This window comes from Ambystoma mexicanum, chromosome 13, assembly GCF_040938575.1.
Source record: "Ambystoma mexicanum isolate Mex_15411 chromosome 13, UKY_AmexF1_1, whole genome shotgun sequence".
In the NCBI taxonomy this organism is placed as follows: domain Eukaryota; kingdom Metazoa; phylum Chordata; class Amphibia; order Caudata; family Ambystomatidae; genus Ambystoma; species Ambystoma mexicanum.
In genome coordinates, this window is record NC_090938.1 from 736539505 (window position 1) to 736564937 (window position 25433).

General features: G+C 43.5%; 1 protein-coding gene across 1 annotated transcript in view; it reads right to left on the bottom strand.

Annotated features, from left to right (window-relative positions):
* CFB (complement factor B) overlaps window positions 1-25433 on the bottom strand; it is a 254630-nt gene that overhangs the window by 145923 nt on the left and 83274 nt on the right. The window contains exons 7-9 of the mRNA XM_069635005.1: window positions 20012-20150; window positions 17141-17272; window positions 16775-16864 (exon numbers count right to left, since the gene is read on the bottom strand). Coding sequence (XP_069491106.1) covers window positions 16775-16864; window positions 17141-17272; window positions 20012-20150 — 361 coding nt within the window. The remainder of the gene's footprint in view (window positions 1-16774; window positions 16865-17140; window positions 17273-20011; window positions 20151-25433) is intronic.

Here is a 25433-nt window from a genome sequence, read left to right on the forward strand (position 1 = left end):
GGGTTGGCAAGTATGCTCATGACGCCACACATTAAATGACAAATATCATCCATGAAACCACTAGAAGAACTAAGCCCACAGAGAGAGCAGCAGACCTAGGTGGTATCCATCCCTGCTTGTGGCATGCACACACTGACATTCACAGAGATACCTGCACTGTGGAGTCTTCAGGGCCAGGCATGTGCTGAGAGATGATTGGTCAGGGGACTCGGGAGTATCTGCCCACCAGTGAGCTAGGTAGCAGAATACTAGGGAGCTAGCTGCAAGGTAAATGTGTATGCCAGAAGAAGCCACCACCACCACAACATGGCACACGGAAGTGGACTCATCCTGAAAGATGGCAGCGTCATCTGCTAGGAGTGGTCTCCCAGCAGGAAATGGGCCGGTGTGGACTCAGAGGGTCTGAGGATGGCCGCCATGATGCATGCCAGGAGCGGCCGCTAGCAGCAGTGACACGAGGGCAGTGAGAGAGGAGATAAAATGGCAGCAGCGTATGCTAGACGCGCAGACGCCGAGGAGGAAGCGGAAGGCGGTAACTGAAGGAATGAATTTGTAGCTGCAGAACCCAGGGACAGCTGATGAGGTGAAGACGGAAAAGCAGAAACACTCAGCAGCGTGGTGGCAGCAGGAGACGGAAGCGAGCCTGTTGCACGGCGCACATGCACACTCCTTTGGCTTCTAAACTAAATGGACACTTCTGGTGCGTCAGCATCCCCTCGTTCACAGGACCGCACGCAGGCCTGCAGACCGGGGAACCCTGATAGTACACTCCTTCCCAGCATAAGTAGCATAAAAAAAAGGAGTGGAAGTTGGAACTGTGAATCCCATGGGGGACTGGTAGGCGGGAGGGAGCAACGTGTTGTCATGAATAGCATTTGGCCATATATGACAAAGCCTGATGCCAAGTCTGAAAGTCTTTTATCTCCTCTGGTCTGACAGAGTCCGAGGGATGACTAGTATATGGTCCTGTAGTCTCCCACAGGAGTGCCACAGTTGTCACTGTGACTCCTACTATAAATGCACACCCGTCCAGTGGCACAAAGGGGCAGATCCCAAGTAGCCCCCTACTGTTACAATACAATCCTGTGGAAATGGCCTAAATCTGTGTCACTGTATCAGCTTAGCTTTTAACCTGAGAACAGCTTGGGAGGGGGGCCGGTCAACAGCACAAGCAGGTTTCCAGTTTTCTTGCTAACATGGTAGCTCTAGCACACTAACCAGGCTGGATGGGCGGGCCTATCACTGAGTAAGAGGGTCATTTCAAGGGTGGGCAGGAGGAGGGAAGGGTAAGTACGAAGATTTGAGTATGTCATCCCCACGCCATCCCCGATGGAAACAGTTGTCAACATTATCTATTCCAATCTGTAGGTGCTTGTCCAAACCCCTTTTTCCCTTTGAATTCTGGCATTTGTAATTGTGATTTTCCCATTATAAAACACCAACTACAAGTCCCAGAATGCAAACAAAAAGCCAGGACTGCATAAACACCTACACATTGGAATGCATCATGTTGGTAACTAGGCTACAGTATTGAAGTACAAGAGTGCTTCTGGTGCTGTGAGGGGGAACACAGGACAGGTGGGGTCTTGAAAATAACTTGTCGCTGATTTATCTTTAATGCTGTGCAACGCCCTCTGGCGCCACTGCTGTGTTCTGCAGTCCCCTTTGCGCTGCCTTCACACCATTTGTAATGCGCATGTGCAGTCATGTCATACTGCCACTGGGAGTAGCAGAGAAAGTGCTACAGGCATGCGATGCTTTGGGGACTATCCACCTAGAAAGTTTTGATTGGTGTCAGCAGGGGTCACAAAGGGCCTCCTGTTTCAACATGGATTTGTTAGGTAAGATTTCCATTTCAGTGATAAATGTTCCTGACCAGTGTCAACCCGAGGGCTTTTTGCTGGACTTTATAATTATTTTTCTCTTATTCCTAGGTGAGTGGGAATCTTTTTCCCCTCTCACCTCGTCTTTCACTCTTTTTATGGGTGACCTTTTTATATCCCTCCATAGTGTGTGATTGGATTCATAGTTCCCTATAAGTTTTGGGTTTAGGCTGGGTTGTCCCTTTGGGCTTCCCTTTTTAATTTCTCTTATGACCTCTTGGGTGAACTACTGTTCCTAAAATGGAAAGTGGGATTACCATCCCCTTTACATTTATTTTAGTGAGCCAGCACACCCCACCTTACGTGGAGTGCTGGGGGGGGATACAATGGGCCTCATTACAACCCAGGCGGTAAGGGGTTAACGGCACCGTAAAAGGTGGCGGCGCCGTTAACCCCTTACCGCCTAATTACGAGGTCCCTTTGCGGGTCCCTTAAGGATTGGACCCGCAAAGGGACCTTGGAGGTATTTACGGTACTGCAATTTGCGGTACTGTAACTACCGCCTTCCCCATTTCCATTGAGCCCTATGGGGGCAAAAATGGGAATGGGGAAGGGCCAATGGTGAATGGGGAATTACCGCCCCGCCAACCTTGGAACGGGGCTGTAATTCTGCCATTCACCATGGCGGAATTGGTAAAATACCGGCGGCAACCATGGCGCTACTAGCGCCATGGTTACCGCCTGGGTCGTAATGACCCCAATGTATCCCCTTGCTTACTGGTAACATTTTTGTTACAACTACAAGTTAACTTGAATGGCTGGTGGTAGTATAGCTACTTTTATTACTTTTAGTCATTATTGCTCGCACGCCGTCAAATCAGCCTCGGTAATGCACAGAAGGGCCACCATTGTGCTCGAATTGTGGGTTCCTTCTTTTTTCGCCATTTCTCGTTTGCTTATTGTTTATGAGGTCTTCTATTGCCATTCTAGGCAGGAACGACCTTGGTTGCAGTGTTGTCTTCAGCGGAAATCCTTTGTATTCCCTGCCTAGGCTCCAGAGTGCCAGAGAAGGCAGGAAGCGAGGGAAGAGTCCAAACCTCTGCAGCCCTTAGTCTTTCACCGTGCCTGAAAGGAACCAGTTCCTGCTGGGGGCTGGCTGTCATGATTGGACAGCCAAGCCGCCCCTTCTGTAAACTGCAGGGAGAGTTTGCAGAAGTTGCGCTGTAGTTCCTGATAAATACTCTGAACTTGGAAGCGGCTGACAAGTCGACCACTGTAGCTGAATCTGAAGACGAAGATAAGACGGCTGTAAGCATTTCCAGCAACTGGAGAGCCTGATGTGTAACTGGAGCCTGATGTAAGCTCTCCTTCCAAGTGACCTGGGGTTCAGAAAAGCGCTGCCTCCTACCCAGAGGCTGGTGAGATCCACTAGTCTCAAGAAGTCCCCCACAACGAGCCATTCCAAGACATACTGCGACCTTGCTGGGCTGCAAATCGCCAATACCCTGGCACCTTGAGCCTGAGTGCAGTGCATGGTCTTCCGAAGTCCAAATCCAATGCAAACTTTGGTGGACTCCTGCTGGACCTCCAGAGACACGATCTGAATCCCTGATGTCCCCTCACCAGAGTGTAGGATGGAGAGAGGCAAGAGAATCCGAACAGCCATATTCGTTCTTCATTTGGCTCCTGTAGAAGGGCGTCAGATCCACAGAGCCGTGAGAATCCATGAAGAACCCTTTGATAGAATCCTCCTGTGACAATTGCTGCTACAAGTTCACATACAGTGTCCAGTTATTTCGTCTCCCGACTAAGAATCCAGGGATCGGGTCCTGCGCTGCTGCATCCTGAAGGCATCCACTCAGAAGCTCTTCTTTTGTCCTAAGGTACTGTGTTGGCTTGGGTAATACTTACCTTAAGTCTTGTGTGAATCTTGTGAGGCTGAGTGGGTGATTTGTGTGGTTGGGAGTTTGCCCATACCACTTGCCCAGGCCTAATGCTGGAACGCATGGAGGGAGCCTTCTGTGAAGTCCCTAAACACTTTCAACTAATTCTAAAGTGAATACTTAATTGTTTAAGTAGATCTCATATGGAACTCTGACTTTCCTGCAACCGAACCCTATGCTGACCTGCCTACAAGTGGTTTCTAGACCACCAGAGTCCCTCTTCTGTCTCTGAGAAAACTCATGCTATAGACTAGGGAAGGTCTTTATAAGATAAGGATTCTGTCTTGATAGTATAACAAGTGTAAAAGTACTTCCGAAAGCGGTTAGTGTGGTAACTGTAGCTCTGTGAAAGAAGACGTTACAAAGTGTCCATAAGTTTATGCTTACCTTTGAGTTGCATGCTGCCCCTCTATAAAGTATATACGTTACTTTGAATGGTGTTGTCCCCCCTTCTGAAAAGTGTTGGTACTGTTTTATTATTCTGAACTGAATGAGTGTAAAATAGTGTACCAATAGGGTTTACCTACCTTGAAATGCATTGTGTCTTTCTTAAAGTGTGTCATTGGGTTTTGCTTTCCCTGATCTGTTTTATACAGATCTATAACAGTCCTAGGGCCCCATTACAAGTGAGGCGGTAAGGAGTTAACAGCACTGGTAAAGGTGCCGCAGCCTTTAACCCCTTACCGCCTCATTACAAGGTCCCCTCTCGGGACCCGATCTGGATGTCTGGTCAGACCAGACGTCCTTTGCGGCTCCCACGAGGGGACCAGCATGCTAACAACGGGCCCGTCATTAACAGGCCTGTTGTTAGCATGCTCCCCATTCCCATTTGAGCCCTATGGGGGCTCAAATGGGAATGGGGATGGTCCGGGTTCCCTGAATGGGGAAATACCAGGCCCTCCAAAGTTGGAATGGCCCAGTATTTCCCCATTCAGGGACCACGGACCCGGACCCGAGTTTGGAGGTAGCTACCTCCAAACTTGTAATGCGGCCCTTAGTGTTTAAAATTACCTTTAAGTAGCTGTATGCTCCTTTACAAAGTATGTCATTTTACTGTACCAAGTGCCGGTGCAAGCCACTACTAGTTAAGCAGTGGAACTGTCATTACTGTCATTTTACTCTAGCAATTGTAGGCGCGAGCCTCTTGAAAAGTAATAAGTATTGGTACTGTTTTATTATTCTTAACTGAATGAGTGTAAAAGCTTACAAATAGGTTTTACCTACCTGGAATAACAGATTGTCAATCTTAAAGTATACCACTGGGTTTTGATTTCCCTGATCTGCTTAGTGCAGTTCTAAAACAGTCTTGAATTTAATACTTGCCTCCGAGTTGTGTTTAACCCCTCTTACAAATATATGGGTCTTTACTTACCTTGTATAGCTGCTGCTCTTCTAAAACTTGTAACAATGGGTTATGCGCTCCCTGAATTGCTTAGTGCATTCTAAAATAGTTATTGAGTATTCATACCTTTGATTGAGTAGCTTGAGGCCCCTCCAGAAAGCAGATGAGTTGCTTTACTAGCTCTGAACTGTGTTCTAAAAAGTAATGTTGCAAGATGTACACTTGTAACAGGGTTGGCCTATTAAGTGATTTCTGTAACTCAGTGCCACTGCATGACTGACAGGGTCTACTACCCTTCAATTACTGTGGGTATTCTAAAAGTATATCTAACCCAGTTTTATTTCCCACGAATAGTATATTACTATCCTGAATGTATAACTATTAGGTTTGACTCACATTGACTTGCTGCATGGACCTCTAAAAAGGTTATACCTTGGTTTGTATAACATAGGTATTGAGTTGGGTTTAATAATTGTCTTTAATCATATGTTATAGTGCTTACTTACCCAAGATTTATCTTGGCCTACTTGCATTTAAATAAACCCTTTATCTTTACAATACATTGGGCCTCATTACAACTCAGGCGTTAAGGGTTAACGCCACCGTTAACCCTTAACGCCTGATTCTGATTTTAACGCCTGCTTTTAGCAGGCGTTAAAATCCATGGCGCTAACCTGCCATGGTGCTAATTACGCTGCCGTAATTTACAGCGGCGTAATTAGCGCCTTCCCCACTCCCATTATGCCCTATGGGGCAAAAATGGGAATGGGGAAGGGAAAATGGGAAATGGGGATTTACCGCCCCACTCACCTTGGAATGGGGCGGTAAATCCGCCATCCACCATGGTGTAAACGGAGTTTACACCATGGTGGTAAAGTTGGTGCACTTAGCACCAAGGTTGTAATGAGGCCCATAGTGTTTAATTGGACCATATGTATGCTACAATTTCTTTGTACCAAGCTACAGCCCTCTCTCCCTCTTAAGATAAGTCTGGCTGCTCTGTCCATGCTACCCACATTGCCAGGTGGTACAGCTTTATACTAAGAGTGAGGTTTTGTACTCCCTCAGATATGGTTTTATGAAGCCCTTAGTTGGACTTTAGAAAACCATCCCTAACAGGATGGTAGGCCTCCCACGTTTACATTCTTGATAAAGCCTGCTTGTGAAGGGTGGAAAATGATGTGTCCCAAGTGCCCCGGAGCATATGGTGCTGTTAGCTTCTAGCTGCTACGTTCGAAGGTCTCAAGAAGGATGTGTGACGCTTTGCCTGTTTTAAGCTAACTAATGAGCTCAGAAAGGCTCTGCTTGTGTTCGTCTTCTTTGTTTTGCATTTAAGCACATTAAATTGTGGTGAACGTAGATGGCTAAAGACACAGCGCAGCGAGTGGGTAAAGGGGAGTTGATGTAGTCTAGAATATCCCCCCCTGAGGTACTCATTTCGGGTGATTTAGAAATGGGAGGGACACAAACAGCTGCATGCTGCGTGAAACTGATGATAGGCAGGTTATCGTATCAGGTATTTTCGTTCATTGTGTTTCTTTTCAGTCTTGAAAGTACAGCTGATAAACCCAGAGGTGACATTTCTTAGGCTGGCATTATTTTGCATGCTGGTACTTTTAGGCTTTCAGTCAGGGTGGGGGGCATAAAGCTTTTATTTGTCTATGTGTTACTGTAGACATGTATTTAATGTCTGGTGTGTTTATGATGTGATTTGTGCAAGTTATCTATTTAAAACAGTGCTATTTTAGCGAATATTATGTGTACTTGGCATGCTCCCTTTGGACCTTCATCTCGCTGTCACTGGCCCCCTCCCCTCCACTTCCCCGGGGTGACTTCCCAGAGTATGCTTTTCCATTTCCTACACAGACTATAAGAGTGCAAACACTTCAGTGGTAGGTGTATTGACTGGAATAACAAGGGCCTACAGAGTCTGATATACTGTGTAATACTAAGATCACTCCCATGTTAGATATAGACTGTATTGACTGTAATAACAAGAGCCCTAGAGAGTCTGATATACTGTGTAATACTAAGAGCACTCCCATGTTAGATATACAGACTGTATTGACTGTAATAACAAGAGCCCTAGAGAGTCTGATATACTGTGTAATACTAAGATCACTCCCATGTTAGATATAGACTGTATTGACTGTAATAACAAGGGCCCTACAGAGTCTGATACTGTGTAATACTTAGAGCACTCCCATGTTAGATATACAGACTGTATTGACTGTAATAACAAGGGCCCTACAGAGTCTGATACTGTGTAATACTAAGAGCACTCCCATGTTAGGAATACAGACTGTGTGGCACTGAGAGGGCTGTAGTGTTTAATGCACTGCCTGTGAAGGGTTAGAGTGCAGGCTGTGTAACAGTGAGATCAGGCCAATGTTGCGTACTGTGCCAAGCAACCGCGGGGACCTCTAGTGTTCAATGTAATGACTGTGCAGCATCTGTCCAGCTGCAGGCTGGGAAAGGACTTCAATGGAAAGGTCTACTGTATTATATATGCAACGCAACAATGGGAAGACTCTCTATATTGCCTATCAGTGCAAGAGTGCTCCAAAGTGGGACACACTCTACTGACTGCCACAGTAAGAAGGATCTAGTGGTCGACCCCTGACTGTATTTCCTGGAACATGGAGGGTCCCACTTCTTCTAACATTCACTTCATCATTACAGGGGGAGACCCCAAGTATCCCCCTTATTTTTTAATCCATATTCTTCTCTCTAAGCCCTCCTTCACCCCAACCCTAAACTTATAGCTAAGCTTACCATATCCATTGTCACCTTGACAATGTGAAGATACAGACAAAGTAAAGATAAGAAGTAAATGCATGAAGAACTCAATGCATGAAGAAGGGAAAAACCATGAAGAAGAAAATTCACGAAGAAGTAAATGCACAAAGTAGTTGCATGAAGCAGTAAATGCATGAACAGGAAAATGCATGAAGAAGTAAATGCATGAAGAAGTAAATACATTACAAAGTAAATGCATGAAGCTGTCAATACATGAAGGCAATGCATAAAGCGGAAAATATATGAAGAAGTTAATGCACGAAGAAGTACATGCACGAAGAAGTAAATGCAGGAAGATGACAATACATGAAGAAGTCAATGCATGAAGAAGAAACTAAATGAAGAAGTAAATGCATTGATAAGTAAATGCATGAAGATGTCAATACATGAAGACAATACATGAAGCAGAAAATATATGAAGAGGTAAATGCACGAGGAAGAAAATACAGGAAGAAGAAAATACATGAAGATGTCAATACATGAACAAAATACATGAAGAGGTCAATGCATGAAGAATTCAATGCATGAAGAAACAATGCATTAAGAATACAATATATGAAGAAGTAAATGCATGAAGATGACAATACATGAAGAAGTCAATGCATGAAGAAGAAACTAAATGAAGAAGTAAATGCATTAATAAGTAAATGCATGAAGAATTCAATGCATGAAGAATTCAATGCATGAAGAAGACAATACATGAAGAAGACAATGCATGAAGAAGTAAATGCATGAAGAAGTGAATGCATAAATAAGTAAATGCATGAATAAGTAAATGCATGAAGAAGAAAATACATGAAGAAGTAAATGCATGAAGAACACAATGCATGTAGAAGTAAATGCATGAAGAAATAAATGTCTGACAAACTGACTGTAGAAGGGTTTCTTTAGGCAAAGTATAGGGAATATACCCACCACTAAGAGTGCTCCGGTGATATATATACCGGCTGTGTGTGAGCGAGAGTCCTCTAGTGGCAAATAAACATATAACACTTAATTGAGAGCAATGGAGTTAAGAGGAAGAAGAGATTATTGGTAGAAAATGTATAGGGTAGCCTTGGTGGAAACGGAACATTTTTGGCTCTGTCTTTTGAGTGGTGAGCAGCTCTCCTTGATGTTGACTCTTATTAGATTAATTAAAAAATATAACAACAACTAGAGGAAAATATGCTTATCTACAAAAGTCATCAGCACTCTTCCAGAACATAATTATTAGGTTTGATGCTGGTGCTTGATCTGTATTTTATTCAAGTGTCACAGAAATTGATATCATGAATTTAGAATTTAAATGAATTAGTATTTATTCTTTGGGGGTGTAGAAGGATTTTGTATACTTGATTTTAAGAACGGGAAATGATCCATAGGTACATTATCTTTTATGATTATCATCTTCGGATATTTCTGTAGTGCCTTTTTTTCTTTTATTTGTGAAAGGTTTTTTAATAAAGCCAAATCACAAAGAATTGATGGGTTTAAAACACTGAACTAGCATAGTAAGAGCTACCCTGTTAAAATTCCGGGGTGCACTCACAAGACTACTCCCCTCAAGTGTTGTCGCAGAATGGAAGCACCTGCTGGCATCTCTTTCAATGCCACCTTTTAGATCTCGCTTGGGGACCCCACTTGTGGCCCTCTAGATGTTCTGGGTCCATCTCTTTGATAATCATCCACCACTTGGAGGGGGCGGGGCCTACCATCATCACGTGACGGATCACGTGATCTCCTCACTCCTCATATTGCCGGCATCACCGCCCTTGCGGCGTTAAGCCCTGGAGGCAGTAAGGGCTGGAGCCGCTGTTTGGCTGTTCGGCTGTGAGTACTGCGGTCGACGTCCATCTTAAGCTACCAGGGAACGGGGTGGAGAGTCGGACTCTGGCAGCTCCATTAGCCGCCGGGCGTTCCCAACCCTGCAACTGAGTGTTTATTTCAAACTCATTTCCCTATTGTGGATATATTAGATATTTTTAAGCTGACGTAAACAGATTTATATCAGAGGTTGCGAGCTGTTTTTCCCTCCGGTTTTAACGTAAATACATTCCTTTTGGCACTACTACAGTATAGAAGGTCTTGGTTTTATATTAGTTCTGCTCCCAACCTTTTTTATAACACAAAAAAAAAAAAAAAAAAAAAAAAATTTCTCTGGTTGTCTCGCACTTTAGAGGCAACGAGCTGTTCTTACCTCATGGTGTTCATTTTCTCTTCTCTAAATATCTCTTAATACTTCCCCTTTTCTGGTTTCCTTTCTTTTTTATAATATGCCCGCACTCAGAAGCGGGTTTGAAACTGCTGAGAGTCAAGCTATTAAGATAGCAGAAGACCAATTAGGCTCTCTGACTCAACGTGAGGCGCTTAATAATATTGACCACATTGAAAATATGGCTGCCTCGATTTCACTGGTTGAGAATATCAATGAAAATACAAATATTAGAGCGGAAGGGAGCCCGAAGGGACATCCCATCATAGATCCTACAATTTTGAATGTTGTAACGTTGACTGAAGCTAATGTGGACATACCAGACATAGAGGATATGGGGGCAAATAGGGACATACCAGACTTTAGACAGGAACTCACAGATGAGGAATGTCTTCAACAAAGTCGAATTGATACTAAAAGGGTAGTCAGGTATCATGCGTCCACCCCTCTTCAGAAGAGGATCATTACTGGGAAATTACAGGCAGGAGATAAACAATGCTTGGAGTCTCTGATATGGAAGGGGAAACAACCCGGTGGAACTCTGCAATTCACTCATATTTCGCCGGCAACATTTATTTTTGGGAAGGATAATAATGATAAGGTGCAGAAGTACCTCAATTCTCCTCAGTCGGGGAGCTTTAAGCCGGCGGGTGGGAGAGACCAATCTAAAGAGACCCCCATCTGCTCTAAGTATAATCTCAACCAGCCCATTGGAGAGAGTGATTTGGATGATTCTTTTTTTACTACGGCAGATGCTACAGGTCATCTGCTGAAAGAAATAGTTGATTTAGAGATACCAGTGGGTAGATTTTTGTCCAAAGACAAGGGGCTGAGGAGCTTATCAGAGGGTGCGACACTTGATACACTCCCACTAAATAGAAACACGCCTTCAATGTGGAAACAACAAGAGGGTAAATATCTATCCCCTATTAGACCGATCATGAAGACACATATACCATCCTTACACTGTATGACTAGGCATACCCAAACAGATATGGAAAGGAATGACTTGCCCATAACTGTAGATAAAGCTATCGATCTTCAGCAAACTATATTGGAAAATCTTGGGGTAGTCGTTGATAAACAGGAGTCTCCAGGTCTGAGAAGGGAGGAGAAAGGAGAACATCTGATACCACTTTTGTCCAATCTTCACATTAGTTTGAACTTGGCCTTGAAAACCCTAGGCGAATCCCAAGAGATGATTGGGTGCTCATTGGTAGGACAACAAGCGGCCTTCAACCAATTGGTGACTCGTCTGGCTTTCTTAGAGGGTATAGTGGAGGTTAAGAACCTTAACGAACAGACTACTAAAGAAAAGAGTCTATCTGAAAAATACAGAGAGGAATTAGATTCCAGGTTAATGACCATGGACGCTAAGATTACTACTCTGTTGGAAGTTATGCTGACAGGAGATCGCCCCACCACGTCAAATATGGTGGTAGAGGATCGAGCCTCCCGAGGATTAGGAGATCATAAAATCAATAACGAAAACCATGGGAAGGAACAATGCTGTCCAGATAGTCCTTCGGTCCTTCTGGACGCCATAACTATGGCATCAGAAGGGCTCATTCGGGAACAGGACAGTGAAAAGTCCAGCGCTCAGATGCAGGTGAGAGTAACGAGAAAAGAGGAGGAATGTTTCAACATTAGTAGTGAGGGGTCAATAATCTCCCAACATAATTCTTCAAAAAAAGGACAAAAACGTAAACAAAAGACAAATTACAGAGAGGAACAATTAGCCGTTCAGGTATTAGAAATAGGTTCTAACATGAATAATGACATACCTGCTCCAGTTATTAGCTATGATATAAATGAGACGCCCCAATCCCCTGTCGGTAGACGAAAAAAGACAAAAAAGCAGTCTATGATGCCTAAGAAAAGCAAAAATATGCCTAATACAAAAATTAAAGGCAGAAATGCGAATCTTAAAGGTATTAGAAATATTTTGTCTCAGGAAGAGCCTGATGACAGGGGGAATCACAAGGTATCAAATAAAGAAGATGGGCAGGTTTGGGGGGAACCTAGTATTAAAGACTCCCTGTCCAGGGGGGAAATTAATACTGACCCAAATAGGGAGGAGAATAATATACTAAAAGTTGGTCTAGAACGCATACAAACTAAACAAACAAAGATGACAGCTTTCGGTAAAATAATTAGTACCAAACATGCTAGAACATCCGTAGGTACACAACAAATTGGGCACCCTACCACTTCCCAGGAAATTCTAGCTGTAGCATCTCCTAATACCTCCCCCTTACAAGGATCAATGATGTTAGTTGAGAAGGGGACTGACTTTACTAGTAATAATACGAGAGATAATCTCCAAGATACATACCTACCCAAAACCCAAGAATCCCTAGGAAAGGATGTGTTTAAAACTAGCATTGACCATACAATGAAGCAATCGAGTCTGGTCGAGCCCCCTATAAAGATCGGTACAGGGAAGATACTGGGTTGGATCAACAATAATGATACAGATTCGCAGGTTTTCTTAAATAGAACTTACCTTTTAAATCTGTTTAAAAAGATTCCCTTATTACGAGCAATAACAACTGATGATATAGATTCCATCTCTCTACCCAACCATAATAACCATCGTATGGTAAGTTGTTTTCATTCAGCGATGGTAGCAGATATGGTACGTGCTCAAGAAAAGAATCTCAACTCTTTGGGTTTTGATCTAACTACTCTAGCAAATGACAAAGAGGTTGATACGTTTCTTCAATATAAGGAAACAGATAAGAACCAAATTCAACAAACCTCACAATCAGGTAATAATAAATTAGAAAATTTGGGCCCAGGGTTGGCTCTAATTTCCAGCCTTTTAAACAGTGGCCAGGATTGGTCATGGTTACAGCCAGCACTTAAAACCTTGGAGACATTTAGACAAGATAGTGAGCGCTCCTAACAGTTCTAATATAGATGTGATTTCCTGGAATTCATGCGGGGGAGCTCACCTTGATATGTTTTTGAATAAAAGGGATAACTATGTGCGCCCCCGTATCTATTTTTTTCAGGAAACCATGATGTTGTCTGATATACATATAGAAGGTTTTTATACTTTTTCTTCTTTAGCATCGCGTGGACCTTTGGGGAGATCTAGTGGTGGTCTGATCATTGGGATTGATCGTAATCTGGGATTGTATGGGGAGGTGATCTTTAGGAGTGAGTGGCTTTTGGGCATCACTCTCACTTCAGTGCATATGGCTGAACCGATTCTCTTGCTGAATCTGTATTGGAACCCATTAAAAGTGGCGATGGATGAAGTGGAAGATACTCTGAATATGATTCTGGGAGGATGGCTCGAGAAAGGGTTTGGCAATCGCATTATCTTGGGAGGGGATTTCAACTCGGCTTGCGCCGAGGGCTCCTCCCTAAATGAAAGAGGGGTGATTCCCAGATTGTTCCCTCCACATATTAAAAGAGGCATACGGTGGGATAATTATCTCGATCATTGGGACCTGGGTCTTTTAGATCATGCTTGGGATTGGGACCTACCGAAATTCACCTGGAAAAGAGGAAGTAATAAGTCTAGAATCGATTTTTTTTATGTTTCAAATAGCTGGAAGCAAGCTTGTGGAAAGTTGACACTCATGGAGGTGGAATTGGGTGATCATATTCCCTTATGTTTTTCTCTTTCCATCGCAAATGTGGGTAATTATATTAATCCCTCGCTATGTGGTCTAAAGGCTGGAAATAATGGGAGAAGGGTTGTATGGAATAAGAAAACGATTATGAAATTTAATAACCTGGTTGTGGCATCTCCTTTCCAGAAGGTCGCCTCAAATTACTAGTGGTGAAGATTTAGATCGGGGAGGATTCTATTACAATATTATATTGTCATGTGTCTATAAAATTGGTAGCACCAGTGATAGGGAGGCCATAAAACCTAGGACGAGGGTGGGTGACCCCAGAATCCAAACCTCCAAGCGTAACAAATACAGTGAAATCAAAGCTTTGAAGAAAATGCCCATTCCCTTCCCTGAATTTCAGCTTAAAAAGAAAAAAATTATATTGAAACATAAGAATCTGATTAAATCACTAAGAATGGATCAATATCATGAAGAACACCAATTGATGATGCACAATGTCTGTAAGGGCAGAGATGTCAAATTTTGGGCAACTATTAATTCTATGCTTTTGCCTGCAAAAGACAAACTTGATTGCCCGATCCAAGCAGAAGTGTGGAGTGCTTTTTATAAGCAAAAGTTTGCTTTACCTGTTGACCTCACAAGAGTACAGGACCTAGATTTAGGTCCCCCCGTGGTGGAAGACTGTGGGTGGGATTTAGAGGACATCAAATGGGCCATTAACAAACTTAAACCTTCTAGAGCACCGGGCCCGGATGGTATACCACCGTTCGTCATTAAGACATCCCCTGAAATATGGGCTGATTTGCTCAAACCAATATTTGATGATATTTTCAAAAACCATACTATTCCTAGAACCTGGTCCCAGAGTATTATTGTCCCTATATTTAAAAAAGGGGACGTCCTTAATCCGCGGAATTATAGACCTATAGCCCTTTTAGATGCAGCTAGTAAGGTCTTTGGCATTCTTCTTTTAAGGGATATCAATACATTTGTTAGAAGGAATGTCTGCTTCAGTAAATTTCAGGTTGGCTTTAGAGAAGGTTTGGGCACAGACTTGAATGGAAATATTTTGGCTCACTTAAGAGACACAGTCCATCAAACTAAAATGGGTGAAGTCTATATGGCTTCCTTGGATCTCTCTAATGCCTTTGACGGGGTCATTAGAGAAAGATTGTGGTCCAAAATGTTAGCAATGAATTTTCCACGCAAGACCGTCCAACTCTTGGCTCTATTACATAGAAACACCTCTGTCAGGGTGCGCTTATCCCATGAAGGTTCCCTTTCTGATCCAATTGAGACGGAGGTGGGGGTTAAGCAGGGCTGTTCACTTGCACCCACGCTCTTCAACCTGTACGTCAGCGATGTGGAGGATATGTGGCATGGTCCTTCCATCGCTCCCGTTAGGATGGGAAGTTTGGTTATTGAGTGGATGGCCTTTGCGGATGATTTCATTCTTTTCGATCGGACCCCACGGGGTCTCCGTAGAAGGATGGATATTTTCTACCAATATGCTATGATGAATAATCTTTCCCCCAATGCATCTAAATCTCGAATAATTGTAATCTCTAAAAAGAGAGTTGTTAAAACTTATGCTTGGAAGATGGGGGACAACCCTGTGGAACAAGTGCAGGCTATAACATATTTGGGCTATAATTTCTCTAACAACTCTAGTCTAAAGAGGTGGAAATTGGGTCTCGCAGAAAAAGCATCTAAATTAAAAACTCAAATGAAATTTTTAAGGGTTCGAGTATGTAAATTTTCTCTCCTACCCATTAGACGCTTTTATCTTGCCAAATGTGAGCCAGTTCTTTTATATGGTCTGGATATTTGTACCAAGGATATGAGTTCCTACTTAAATGTGGTTCAGGGAAAACTATGGAAGGAAGCATTGGGCCTTTCATTGGCAATCCCGAATGCCATTATCCGGCACGAATTATGTCTGGTCTCACTTAAAGCCAGATATTTGTGGAGACAGCTTTCTTTTTTTAGAAAAATGAACGATCCTCCTAGGAACACCCTTTATGAGTTGTTGAATAGGGTGATTATATCTGGGTCAGTTCTATCAATTAAGGGATTTAGTGATAGAATGAACTCTCTGCTATCCATTTTGGGCTCTAGTTTAGATGATTTGGTGCAACGACCCGGCCTGGTTAAGAAATTGTTATTTAAGGCGGATTGGGTGGATACAGTCAATAAAATAGAGTCTTATGCTACTTATAAAGAATATGCCAAATTTATACATGCAAGAGAATGTATCCCTATTTACTTACTCAGATTCCCCTGCTACAGGGCGAGAACCACATTTATGCGTTTCAGACTCAATCAGATGCCGACCCTAGAAAGAATTCATTATTGTATACATAAAGAAAAGGTGCCCAATTATACTTTACTTACATGTCGTTTCTGCGGAGAAACTGACATGCTAGAAACTCTCAAGCACCTCGTCTTAACATGTGCCCATTTTGGGTCGAAACGAGCTCTATTTCTCACCAATAGATTTGATGAGGATTTAGAAATGTCGAAAAATTTGTTCTGGAGTCGCTGTATGTGGGGTGCCAATATTTCTCTGATTCTGGCATTGAACTCATTGCTCCAAAATATAATGGAGGAATTGGAAGCCAGAAATAGAGAATTGTCTGTGTAGGTATAATATAGGATACTAACGGGTAAGGATATTAACAAGCGTTTTACTATTATGTAATCTGTTTTTAGGGTTGGGAAGGGATTACATTTTTTTAAAGAATTTTATATGAAATTTTTTTCTTTTAAAAAGAAAATTGTATAATGATGATGTCTTTGATGTTTTAGATGAAATTTCATGTTGTGTTTCTTCTTTGGTATGATACGATAACCATTTCTTGTGTCAGTGTGTTCATACATGCCTATGTATTTGTAGTATAAAAGGTAACAATGTGCTTTCTTTTTCCTATTTTTTCGCTTGTGGCATATGTTGTATAAGGTTTTATGTAAACTAATAATACAACAATAAAAATAAAAATAGATAATCATCCACCACTGACTATGCCCGGTATGGCTGAGGGGATTTGACACTGGAAACATCTGGAGGGGTCTTTCCTTACCCAGGTAGTCTTCTCTCGAGTCTGCAACATTTAGGAAGTTGTGGATTTTTATCATGGCAATTCTGGGGTCGCCCCCCATGTTGGCTTTCCCTGAAAAGAAAAAAGAATGAAGAGATATCAGAACCCATTTCTGTTTTCTTCTTCTTCTGCCAATACCTGTAAAATGCTGATACAAAGGTGAACCTTAGACAGGTGGAAGGGTTCTTTACAAAAGTGCTCAATAAGACTTCCCAGTTCCCATCCCCAGCAGATGAATGTGTCCCGCCATTTTTCTTTCGGGAAAGCTGTTTATTATTGATTGCTCTGCCCAGGTTTTCTTGGTAAGAATGGGTGGTGCAGAAGGGGGTCACAGCCAGTGGCACCTACCGTCGGTCATAAGCACAATCACATGCCGGATGTCCTTGAACTTCTCCCTGTTGCGCTGTTCGTGGAGGCTCATCATGTGGTGGACTTTCTCGATGGCCAAACGCGTCTGGGTCCCCGGCTTCGTTTCGTGGTCTGCAGAATTCAGATATGGTCTTTAGACAAGGACATGATCCATCTCAAACAAACTGCCCTACACTCCAAGATGACAGTCCAGTATTCAGATACTGACCCACAATGCCCCTGAAAAATTGAACACTTGTTCAGAATGAGTCAGATGATTTGTGGGCTTACTTGGCATGAGGGCCTTTGAAGCCTTGCAGTTTAAATGGGCCCCGAGCCTCAGGGGGCCTAGAGCCGTTGCCCGTATGTCATCGTCTTTGCCTGAAGACTTCCTCGATTCAGTACATAAAATATGCGCTTTGCAGTGCACACATTACAGGCTGCCTTTGCTGGCAACGTCAGGCCATCCACACACTCTGGCCTTGCAGTATCCAGCAGAACACCAGTTCTATTTGCCTCGTATGCAGGGGAAGCTTAGTAGCTTTTCGTAAAGGGGTCCCTTTGGGTTTCAGTTTCCCACTAGGAGCTCACGAACAATCACCCTCTACAATGGGAACATGGGAACATTCTGATGTTGCAAAATTGTCAATCATGGAAATCAATTTTTTAAAGAAACGTTTGGTAATCCCTGAAGAGGGATGGGGCAGCCTGCCACCCCTGCCCCTCCTACTAAATTCATGACAAGGAAAAAGGCCAGAAAACACTGTAATCACCCATTCTATTTCAGACGAATCCCCAATGGACCCATGATGGATAAATATGTCGAGAGGGATCCCCTCAGTCAGCCATACCGATCAAGGGCGATACAGACCTATCCATGTGTGGATGAAGAGCCACAGGTCATGAATAAGGATACCTGTATTGACAGCTTGGACCGAACACCAAGAAGCCATGTTGTTGATGTCATTAGAGACACCACGACATAGCAGCGTTAGACATGAAGCACACGTGCCATCCGAACTTTGGGCCACACACACGCACTCAAATACATGAAGAACACAAGCGTACAGTTCTATAGTTAGAGGACAGATACATATACATACTGTCAGTGCTTTTATTTTTTTTGCCTTTGGATAAATGCAGCAACGCAGAAACCGCAAGAGACAAGCAATCCCGAGTAGAGCTTTCAGATGCTTACACACGAATACCCTATGGGGGCGGCGGCTTGAGGAAGTTGTGAGGGGAGGGGCATGTATGTTTCAGGGTAAGGGTCTGGTAAGACAGTGTAGTGGGTGGTTAGAGGGCGAACACCCCAGATGAAGCAGGAAAAAACAAGAAACGAAGGACAGGGCAGGGATGGCACAGGCAGAGGCATGTTCCCGGGGGGTTTTCGCGGAGTGAATTCAGTGGCTGCAGAATGCCACCTTTTGGAAGCCTCTCCTAGGTGGCCTAATAAATATGGTCTTTTTTGGAGAGGCCTCCAATGGGCATTATAAAGACCTCAAACCAGTTAAGAAGTGGGCACATTAAACAACCTGTGGGTGAGAGTGAGTGTGTGACGGGCACTCCGACCAACCATACCTCCAATAGGGGTTGGACTCAGGACATTAGGTCCATATGTAGGAGGCTCTTCACTGGAATGTATTTATCCCTCTAGCCTCTCACTGTTTCCTTCATCCCCCTTTTCTTCGCTCCCTACACAATAGGGGTTCCTCCAAACTGTACTGTGAAGCTTGAGATTCCTATCCAGAGGCTGGAAGCCTGCCGGCCAGGAGGGGTCCTCCAAAGCTACTGGACTGTTCAAACCTTTCTTTAGCCGCCAAACTGCTAAAAGGGAGACAGCACAGCAGGGGTCTCCAACCTTTTGCTCGCTAGATGTTTTGGACGACAACTTCCATAATCCCTTACCAGCGTAGCCAAGGTTAGATATCACAGATGTCATAGAATCGAGAGAGAGCTGCAGGTAGCAAACTCCTGCCAGAGAGGCACCCCCCTTTTCTGTTGACAGTGGAATTCGGTACACAATCCCTTTTCATGTGAATACTAACCTACCACGCGGAAAGGACCATGCGCTTTTGTGATGCTACCCACTTTTACCCTTCCTTTTGAACCTCAGAATAAAACTGCTGGGATTATTGTCTCAGTGTTCTTAGTCCATATTACAGCACTATTGAGGCACAATGTTCTTGGGGGAGGACTGTTGTCAGCTATTGATCAGTATCGGATCAATAATCACAGTTGAGAATAAATCCTTGAGCAAAGAAAATAAACAATGCAGTGCAAAAACAATGAATACCAATTTCACACCCCCATGCTTCTCGTCCCATGTTTCACATATTGATGTCATGTGGGATGCCGATGCTTCCCATGTTGATGTAATGTGGGATGCCGATGCTTCCCATGTTGATGTCATGTAGGATGCTGATGGTTCCCGTGTTGATGTAATGTGGGATGCCGATGCTTCCCATGTTGATGTCATGTGGGATGCCGATGGTTCCTATGTTGATGTAATGTGAGATGCCGATGCTTCCCATGTTGATGAAATGTGGGATGCCGATGATTCCCATGTTGATGTAATGTGGGATGCCGATGCTTCCCATGTTGATGTCATGTGGGATGCCGATGCTTCCCATGTTGATGAAATGTGGGATGCCGATGATTCCCATGTTGATATAATGTGGGATGCCGATGATTCCCATGTTGATATAATGTGGGATGCCGATGCTTCCCATGTTGATGAAATGTGGGATGCCAATGTTTCCCATGTTGATGTAATGTGGAATGTCGAGCTTCCAATGTTCGACATACCCTGTGGCACCAACAATGAGGCTTTTAAACTGTATCACACAATGTTTCTGCCAGCAAACGTACCACTGTAATCAAATTCTCGCAGCTTATCAATGACCTTGTCCGCGGAAGTGGCGTCTTCATCTTCCAGAGCCACCAGTACGTTTGTTTCTGTGGCAAATGTTACAATGGAGTACCGAGGTGTGATATCATAACTTGCGATCTGTTGAAGGAAGACAGCATCATGAATCAGTCTGCAATCCCATCCATCCATCGAAAAACAACTCTTGGACAGTACAAGTGCATTATTAAGACTATATAATATATCATTTAGGTTTCAGCTCAGATGTTGTGCTGTAGTGCCAGCTGGCCGAGCCAGAATGAATCGTATGTAGTGTGGAGTGTAGAAGATACAACTGGCAGATGAATGCAGCACTTTGGTGATCTGGTCTACTAGCCCACACTCCTCCTGAGCTCTTGATTTCTTATCTGCACTTGCATTTCACTCCTGATTTCTTATCTGTGATTGCATTTCACTCCCAAGCTTTTGCTTTCTTATCTGCACTTGCATTTCACTCCTGAGCTCTTGATTTCTTATCTGCAGCTGCATTCCACTCCTGCGCTCTTGATTTCTTATCTGCACTTGCATTTCACTCCCGAGCTCTTGATTTCTTATCTGCACTTGCATTTCACTCCCGAGCTCTTGATTTCTTATCTGCAGTTGCATTTCACTCCTGATTTCTTATCTTCACTTGCATTTCACTCCTGAGCTCTTGATTTCTTATCTGCGCTTGCATTTCACTCCTGAGCTCTTGATTTCTTATCTGCACTTGCATTTCACTCCTGAGCTCTTGATTTCTTATCTGCACTTGCATTTCACTCCTGAGCTCTTGATTTCTTATCTGCACTTGCATTCCACTCCTGAGCTCTTGATTTCTTATCTGCACTTGCATTCCACTCCTGCGCTCTTGATTTCTTATCTGCACTTGCATTTCACTCCTGAGCTCTTGATTTCTTATCTGCGCTTGCATTTCACTTCCTGAAAGCTCTTGGCTGCCGATATTGTCACATTCTTTGCAAACTCCTGTTTTCTTTGCTATGATCCTGTTTCATTGGGGGCGGGCGGGTGCGGACATGCTCTGTCAGATAGGAACTCGGATGGTTGTGTACTTGCAAGCAAATTTGCTGTATTATGGGTGTTGTGTTGTTACTATGTTCTCTCGCTCACAATACACATGAACTAGCATGCAAACTCCTTTACCCAGAAGCGCAAAGTGATAGCAGCACTTGGTGCTCCAACATCTCCCCTCCGGGATCAGTTTCTCACAAGCATTCTTGTTCCTAGGCAGCTCCCTGCCCTCGTTTTGTGCATCTTGCTTCTATGAACTCGCCCGCCACCCCTTCTCTCACACCATTGCTGTTTCCCTCCCACCTTTCTCCTTCATGCTGTCTACCCTTTTCTTCCTCCCTCCCATCACCTTTCTTTCTACCATCCTCACATCCCCCCTCTCTCCTCCGAGCTCCCCTTCTCTGGTAAAGGTTCAACCTCTGTTTCTCTTCCAATTGCCTCCCTCCTCGTCTCCACCCCATGTCTCCTGCTTAGCTCTTCCCTTTTTTCCCCGATCTCAACATGTTTGAATACCAGGCAGAGGCATTGCTGGAAGCAGTAGATGCACCGTTATATTATATTATAGTTGTTGTTATATAACGCGTTTAATACCAACAAGTGGATCTTAAGCACGGGATCGGGATTCAAACCTGTGTTGCGCTGCATTGTTTTGCTTCCAGGACAAATACGTTGTCGCTGAGCTATCCTTCCTCCCCATTGGATCTGGCTATGTGGCAGAGATATTTCTGGTATGTCTTTAGTGATCAAAAGGCAAGAAGGTCAGAAAAGGTTTTCAGAGTAGGAGCAAGATTGTTCCAGAGATACATAGCCTGTGCGGCAGAGCCCCTCTCAGCTTTTCTAGTTTTTTTTATATTTAACGGTTTGTAAAAGGTGTGCACATTTTGAGTGCAAGCACCGTCTAGGGATTCATTTGTTGTGGACTAATTTCACAATGGTGTCATTGCAAGTTCTGCATGCAATAGATAGTGTATTGTTCAGTGGGTATATTGATATCAGGGACTATAAGGGCACTGCAGAACGTTATCTCAAAAGAAAGAGATCCAAAATATTTAAACAACTGAAATTTGCTAGAGTGGAACAAATCTTCATAAATAAATGCCAGGGAGATGTGGAAGCCATTTTGAGACAGCAAGAAGCAAGAAACATGCCATTCGTTAGAATAGCAGAATAGGTTCAAAACAAAGACCATGAAATACATTGTTTCTTGTAAAAATTAGACACTTTATATTTAAGAGTGATCATATATGGTTAACTTGTCTAGTTAATTGATTGCTCACTGTGCTCAGAGAGGCAAAGCTTCACCTCACTGATGAGGCCCAACAAGGCTGAAACACGTGTATGGGGTTGCTTTTGGTACTCTTGTTCAGAGAGGAATTGCCATGGCATTTCGGTGCTGGACTGCCCATGTGGGTGGGACAAAAACTGATATGCAAATGGATATTTCCCATCTGTGAAAGGTACAGTGAGCAAAAAGTGTGTGCTGCAAACTCTCAATGTGGTTAATAACCACTGAACAGGTTATCATGCCTTGTTCTTTCGAGAGAGGGGCGCCTGCTACCTTTTTTTGTATTTGTGAAAGGAACTTGGGGTTGGTCACCCTAGGTTACCTGGGGGCAACCAGACGTGGACTCCCTGCTCACTGTGCTTAGAGAGGCTCAGCTTCACCTCACTGATGATGCCCAACAAGGCTGAAACACGTGTATGGGGTTGCTGATGGTACTCTTGTTCAGAGAGGAATTGCCATAGCATTTCGGTGCTGGACTGCCCTTGTGGGCGGGACAAAGACTGATATGCAAATGGATATTTCCCATCTGTGAAGGTACAGTGAGCAAAAAGCAATGGCTGCGAACTCTCAATGTGGTTAATAACCACTGAACAGGTTATCATGCCTTGTTCTTTCGAGAGAGGGGCGCCTGCTACCTTTTTTTGTATAAGACCGGGGTACTAATAGTGTCTTTTTTTAAGTCGCGAGATGCCTTTGGTATTTAGCAACTGAAAAAAAAAGAAGAAAACAAAAAAGGCCACCAACGAACGAGGAGAAGGGACTGTACGTAGTCCCTTCTCCCGTTTCATGGCGGCCATTCAAAAGCAAAGAAAAAGGTAAACAAAGAAGATGGCCACCATGGAACAGGGAGAAGGGACTACATGTCCGGTCTCCCTTTCCATGGTAGCCATTAAAGAGGGATAAAAAAAAGGTAAACAAAGAAGATGGCAACCAGGGAATGGGGAGGAGGAACTACACGTCCCTTCTCCCGTTCCATGGTGGCCATTAGAACAGTGAATGTGACTGCAAGGAAGACTTTGTCGGGCAGCTAATGACTCAGTGAGGGCCAATGAGATTGATTGTTACAATCTCATATCCCTCTCTGGGCACTAATATGCATTATGCATCAAATATGTTGTGGTTTACCATCTCTTTCTTTTGAGATAACTAACAATTATAACTGCAACACAATTATAGTCCCTGATAGCAATGTGCTTTGAACTGCACCCAAACTTACACAGGTGGTTTGGTTATGTGCACTGCCAAGTGCATAATGTACAAAGTTACTGAAAATCAGATTAAAACTTTGTGTCATCGTTGGGGCTCTGACCTTGGATATTGCCTGTGCGCAGTTCTGTTAATTGTGATCTATAAGGCCTTGAAAATACTTTTTATTCAGACCAGCTGCCTGTGTAACTGAGTAGGACCTTTGGTTACTGAGTCTGTGTGCATACTTAGTATGCTGCTTCATTTTCTGGTCTTTGAAGACGCTTTATTCAGATAATCCGGGAAGACTCAGTTAAATACTGCTTGCATAAACTATGCTTCCCCAGGACCAGTAGAGCCAAAACCATACGTAAGTGAAAACCTGTGTTTGGGGGTATGTCATCCTTGAACTAAAATGTTAACACTCATAAGAAGTCCCTCATCCGTACCTGGGCCACAATTATGACCGGATTCCAGACCAGAAGGCCAGTATTGCTCTGTGGCCCCTACTATCATCATCCCCATTTTGGAAGCATTCTGTTTTTGTTTATTGGCTGCCATCCAGGAACCTACTGCAACCTTACAATTAGTGAAATTAGTTCTGGAATCAGAATAAGTAGCAGAGATCTTCAGTAAACGTTTACTATACTCTGCATAGTTCAGATATCTCATTAATAGAATTATAGCAACTTCATCAGGGGCAAGAAGTAAACATTAAAGAATAGCAGTGACAAGGTCGACGCCTGGGGCACCCCACATGCTGTCCTTTCAGAACTGCAGTAGAAGGAAGAGACAGAGATCCAGTCTGAAGTCGGGCTGGTAACTCTGATTTGCATCAGCCTTTCCAAAAGGATTTAGTGATAAATGGTGTTAAGTGCCAACTACAGGTCTAGTATGATGATGGCGTCCGCATACACTAAGCCAACCAGAATGATCAAATCGTCCAGCAGAGTGATAAGCGTTAATTTCATAACGTGCTGCGGGCTACCTTATATAGTAGTTCCGAGTGTAGTGCTTTAATTGCTGTAGAATTATTATCTCAACTAATTTTGAGATATATAGAATGGGAAAGATCGCTGCAAAATTAGAAAGGATATCCGGATTAGCTTGTGGCTTCATTAACAAGGGGCTAGTAACCATTACCCGTCCCAAAGCCTTAGGCAAAATAGCTGCGGAGAGCGCAGTGTTAATGCCCTCCATCGGCGCTCTGACGGCTGTTGAGAGAGATCCTATTTTCTTAAGGCCCTTTACTGGACATGGGTGCAAAGGGGAGCCCGAGCATTTGCTCTTTTGAATAAGTGATGGTAAACATCCAGCGGGATGGCTTGAAAGTGAAATCACAATCTATGGGGTTTGGAGGCCGAGGGCTAGTGCTGGAATTTATAGATTTGACTTCAGTTTCTCCATACATATGTGCAATGTTTTGCTTTATTGTTCTCAAAGGGCCTTACAATCGCTGGCGCATTAGTGTAATAGTTGCCTGGCTTTCTATTGTATTTCTTTCAATTCTGTCCCTAAAGTATTTCTTCTTTGCAGTTTTTATCATGTTTTTGTAACTTTCTTTGTGAAAGGTTACCATATTTCAATTGGTTGAATCTGGGACCCGCCCACCCCCATCTTTGGACCGAGTGAGCGGGCAAAATCAAGAACTTTGAGGGTGAGGAGAGAAGGATCTCTGCTGGTTTTCCTGCCCATCAGCGTACAGGTCTGTGCTACTTCCGCATGTGTTCATATCTCTCAATGAGTGCATTTTTCTCTGGTTGCTCTACATTAAGAATGTCCCTCAAGTTTCACCTTTGGGACCTCTCCCCTGCCGTAGTGGTATTAACTGGCTATAGATGGTAGCAGGTGCAAAATGGTGTGAGTACCTGGCAAATGCCTAATACTTATATACAAGCCTTCTCTCA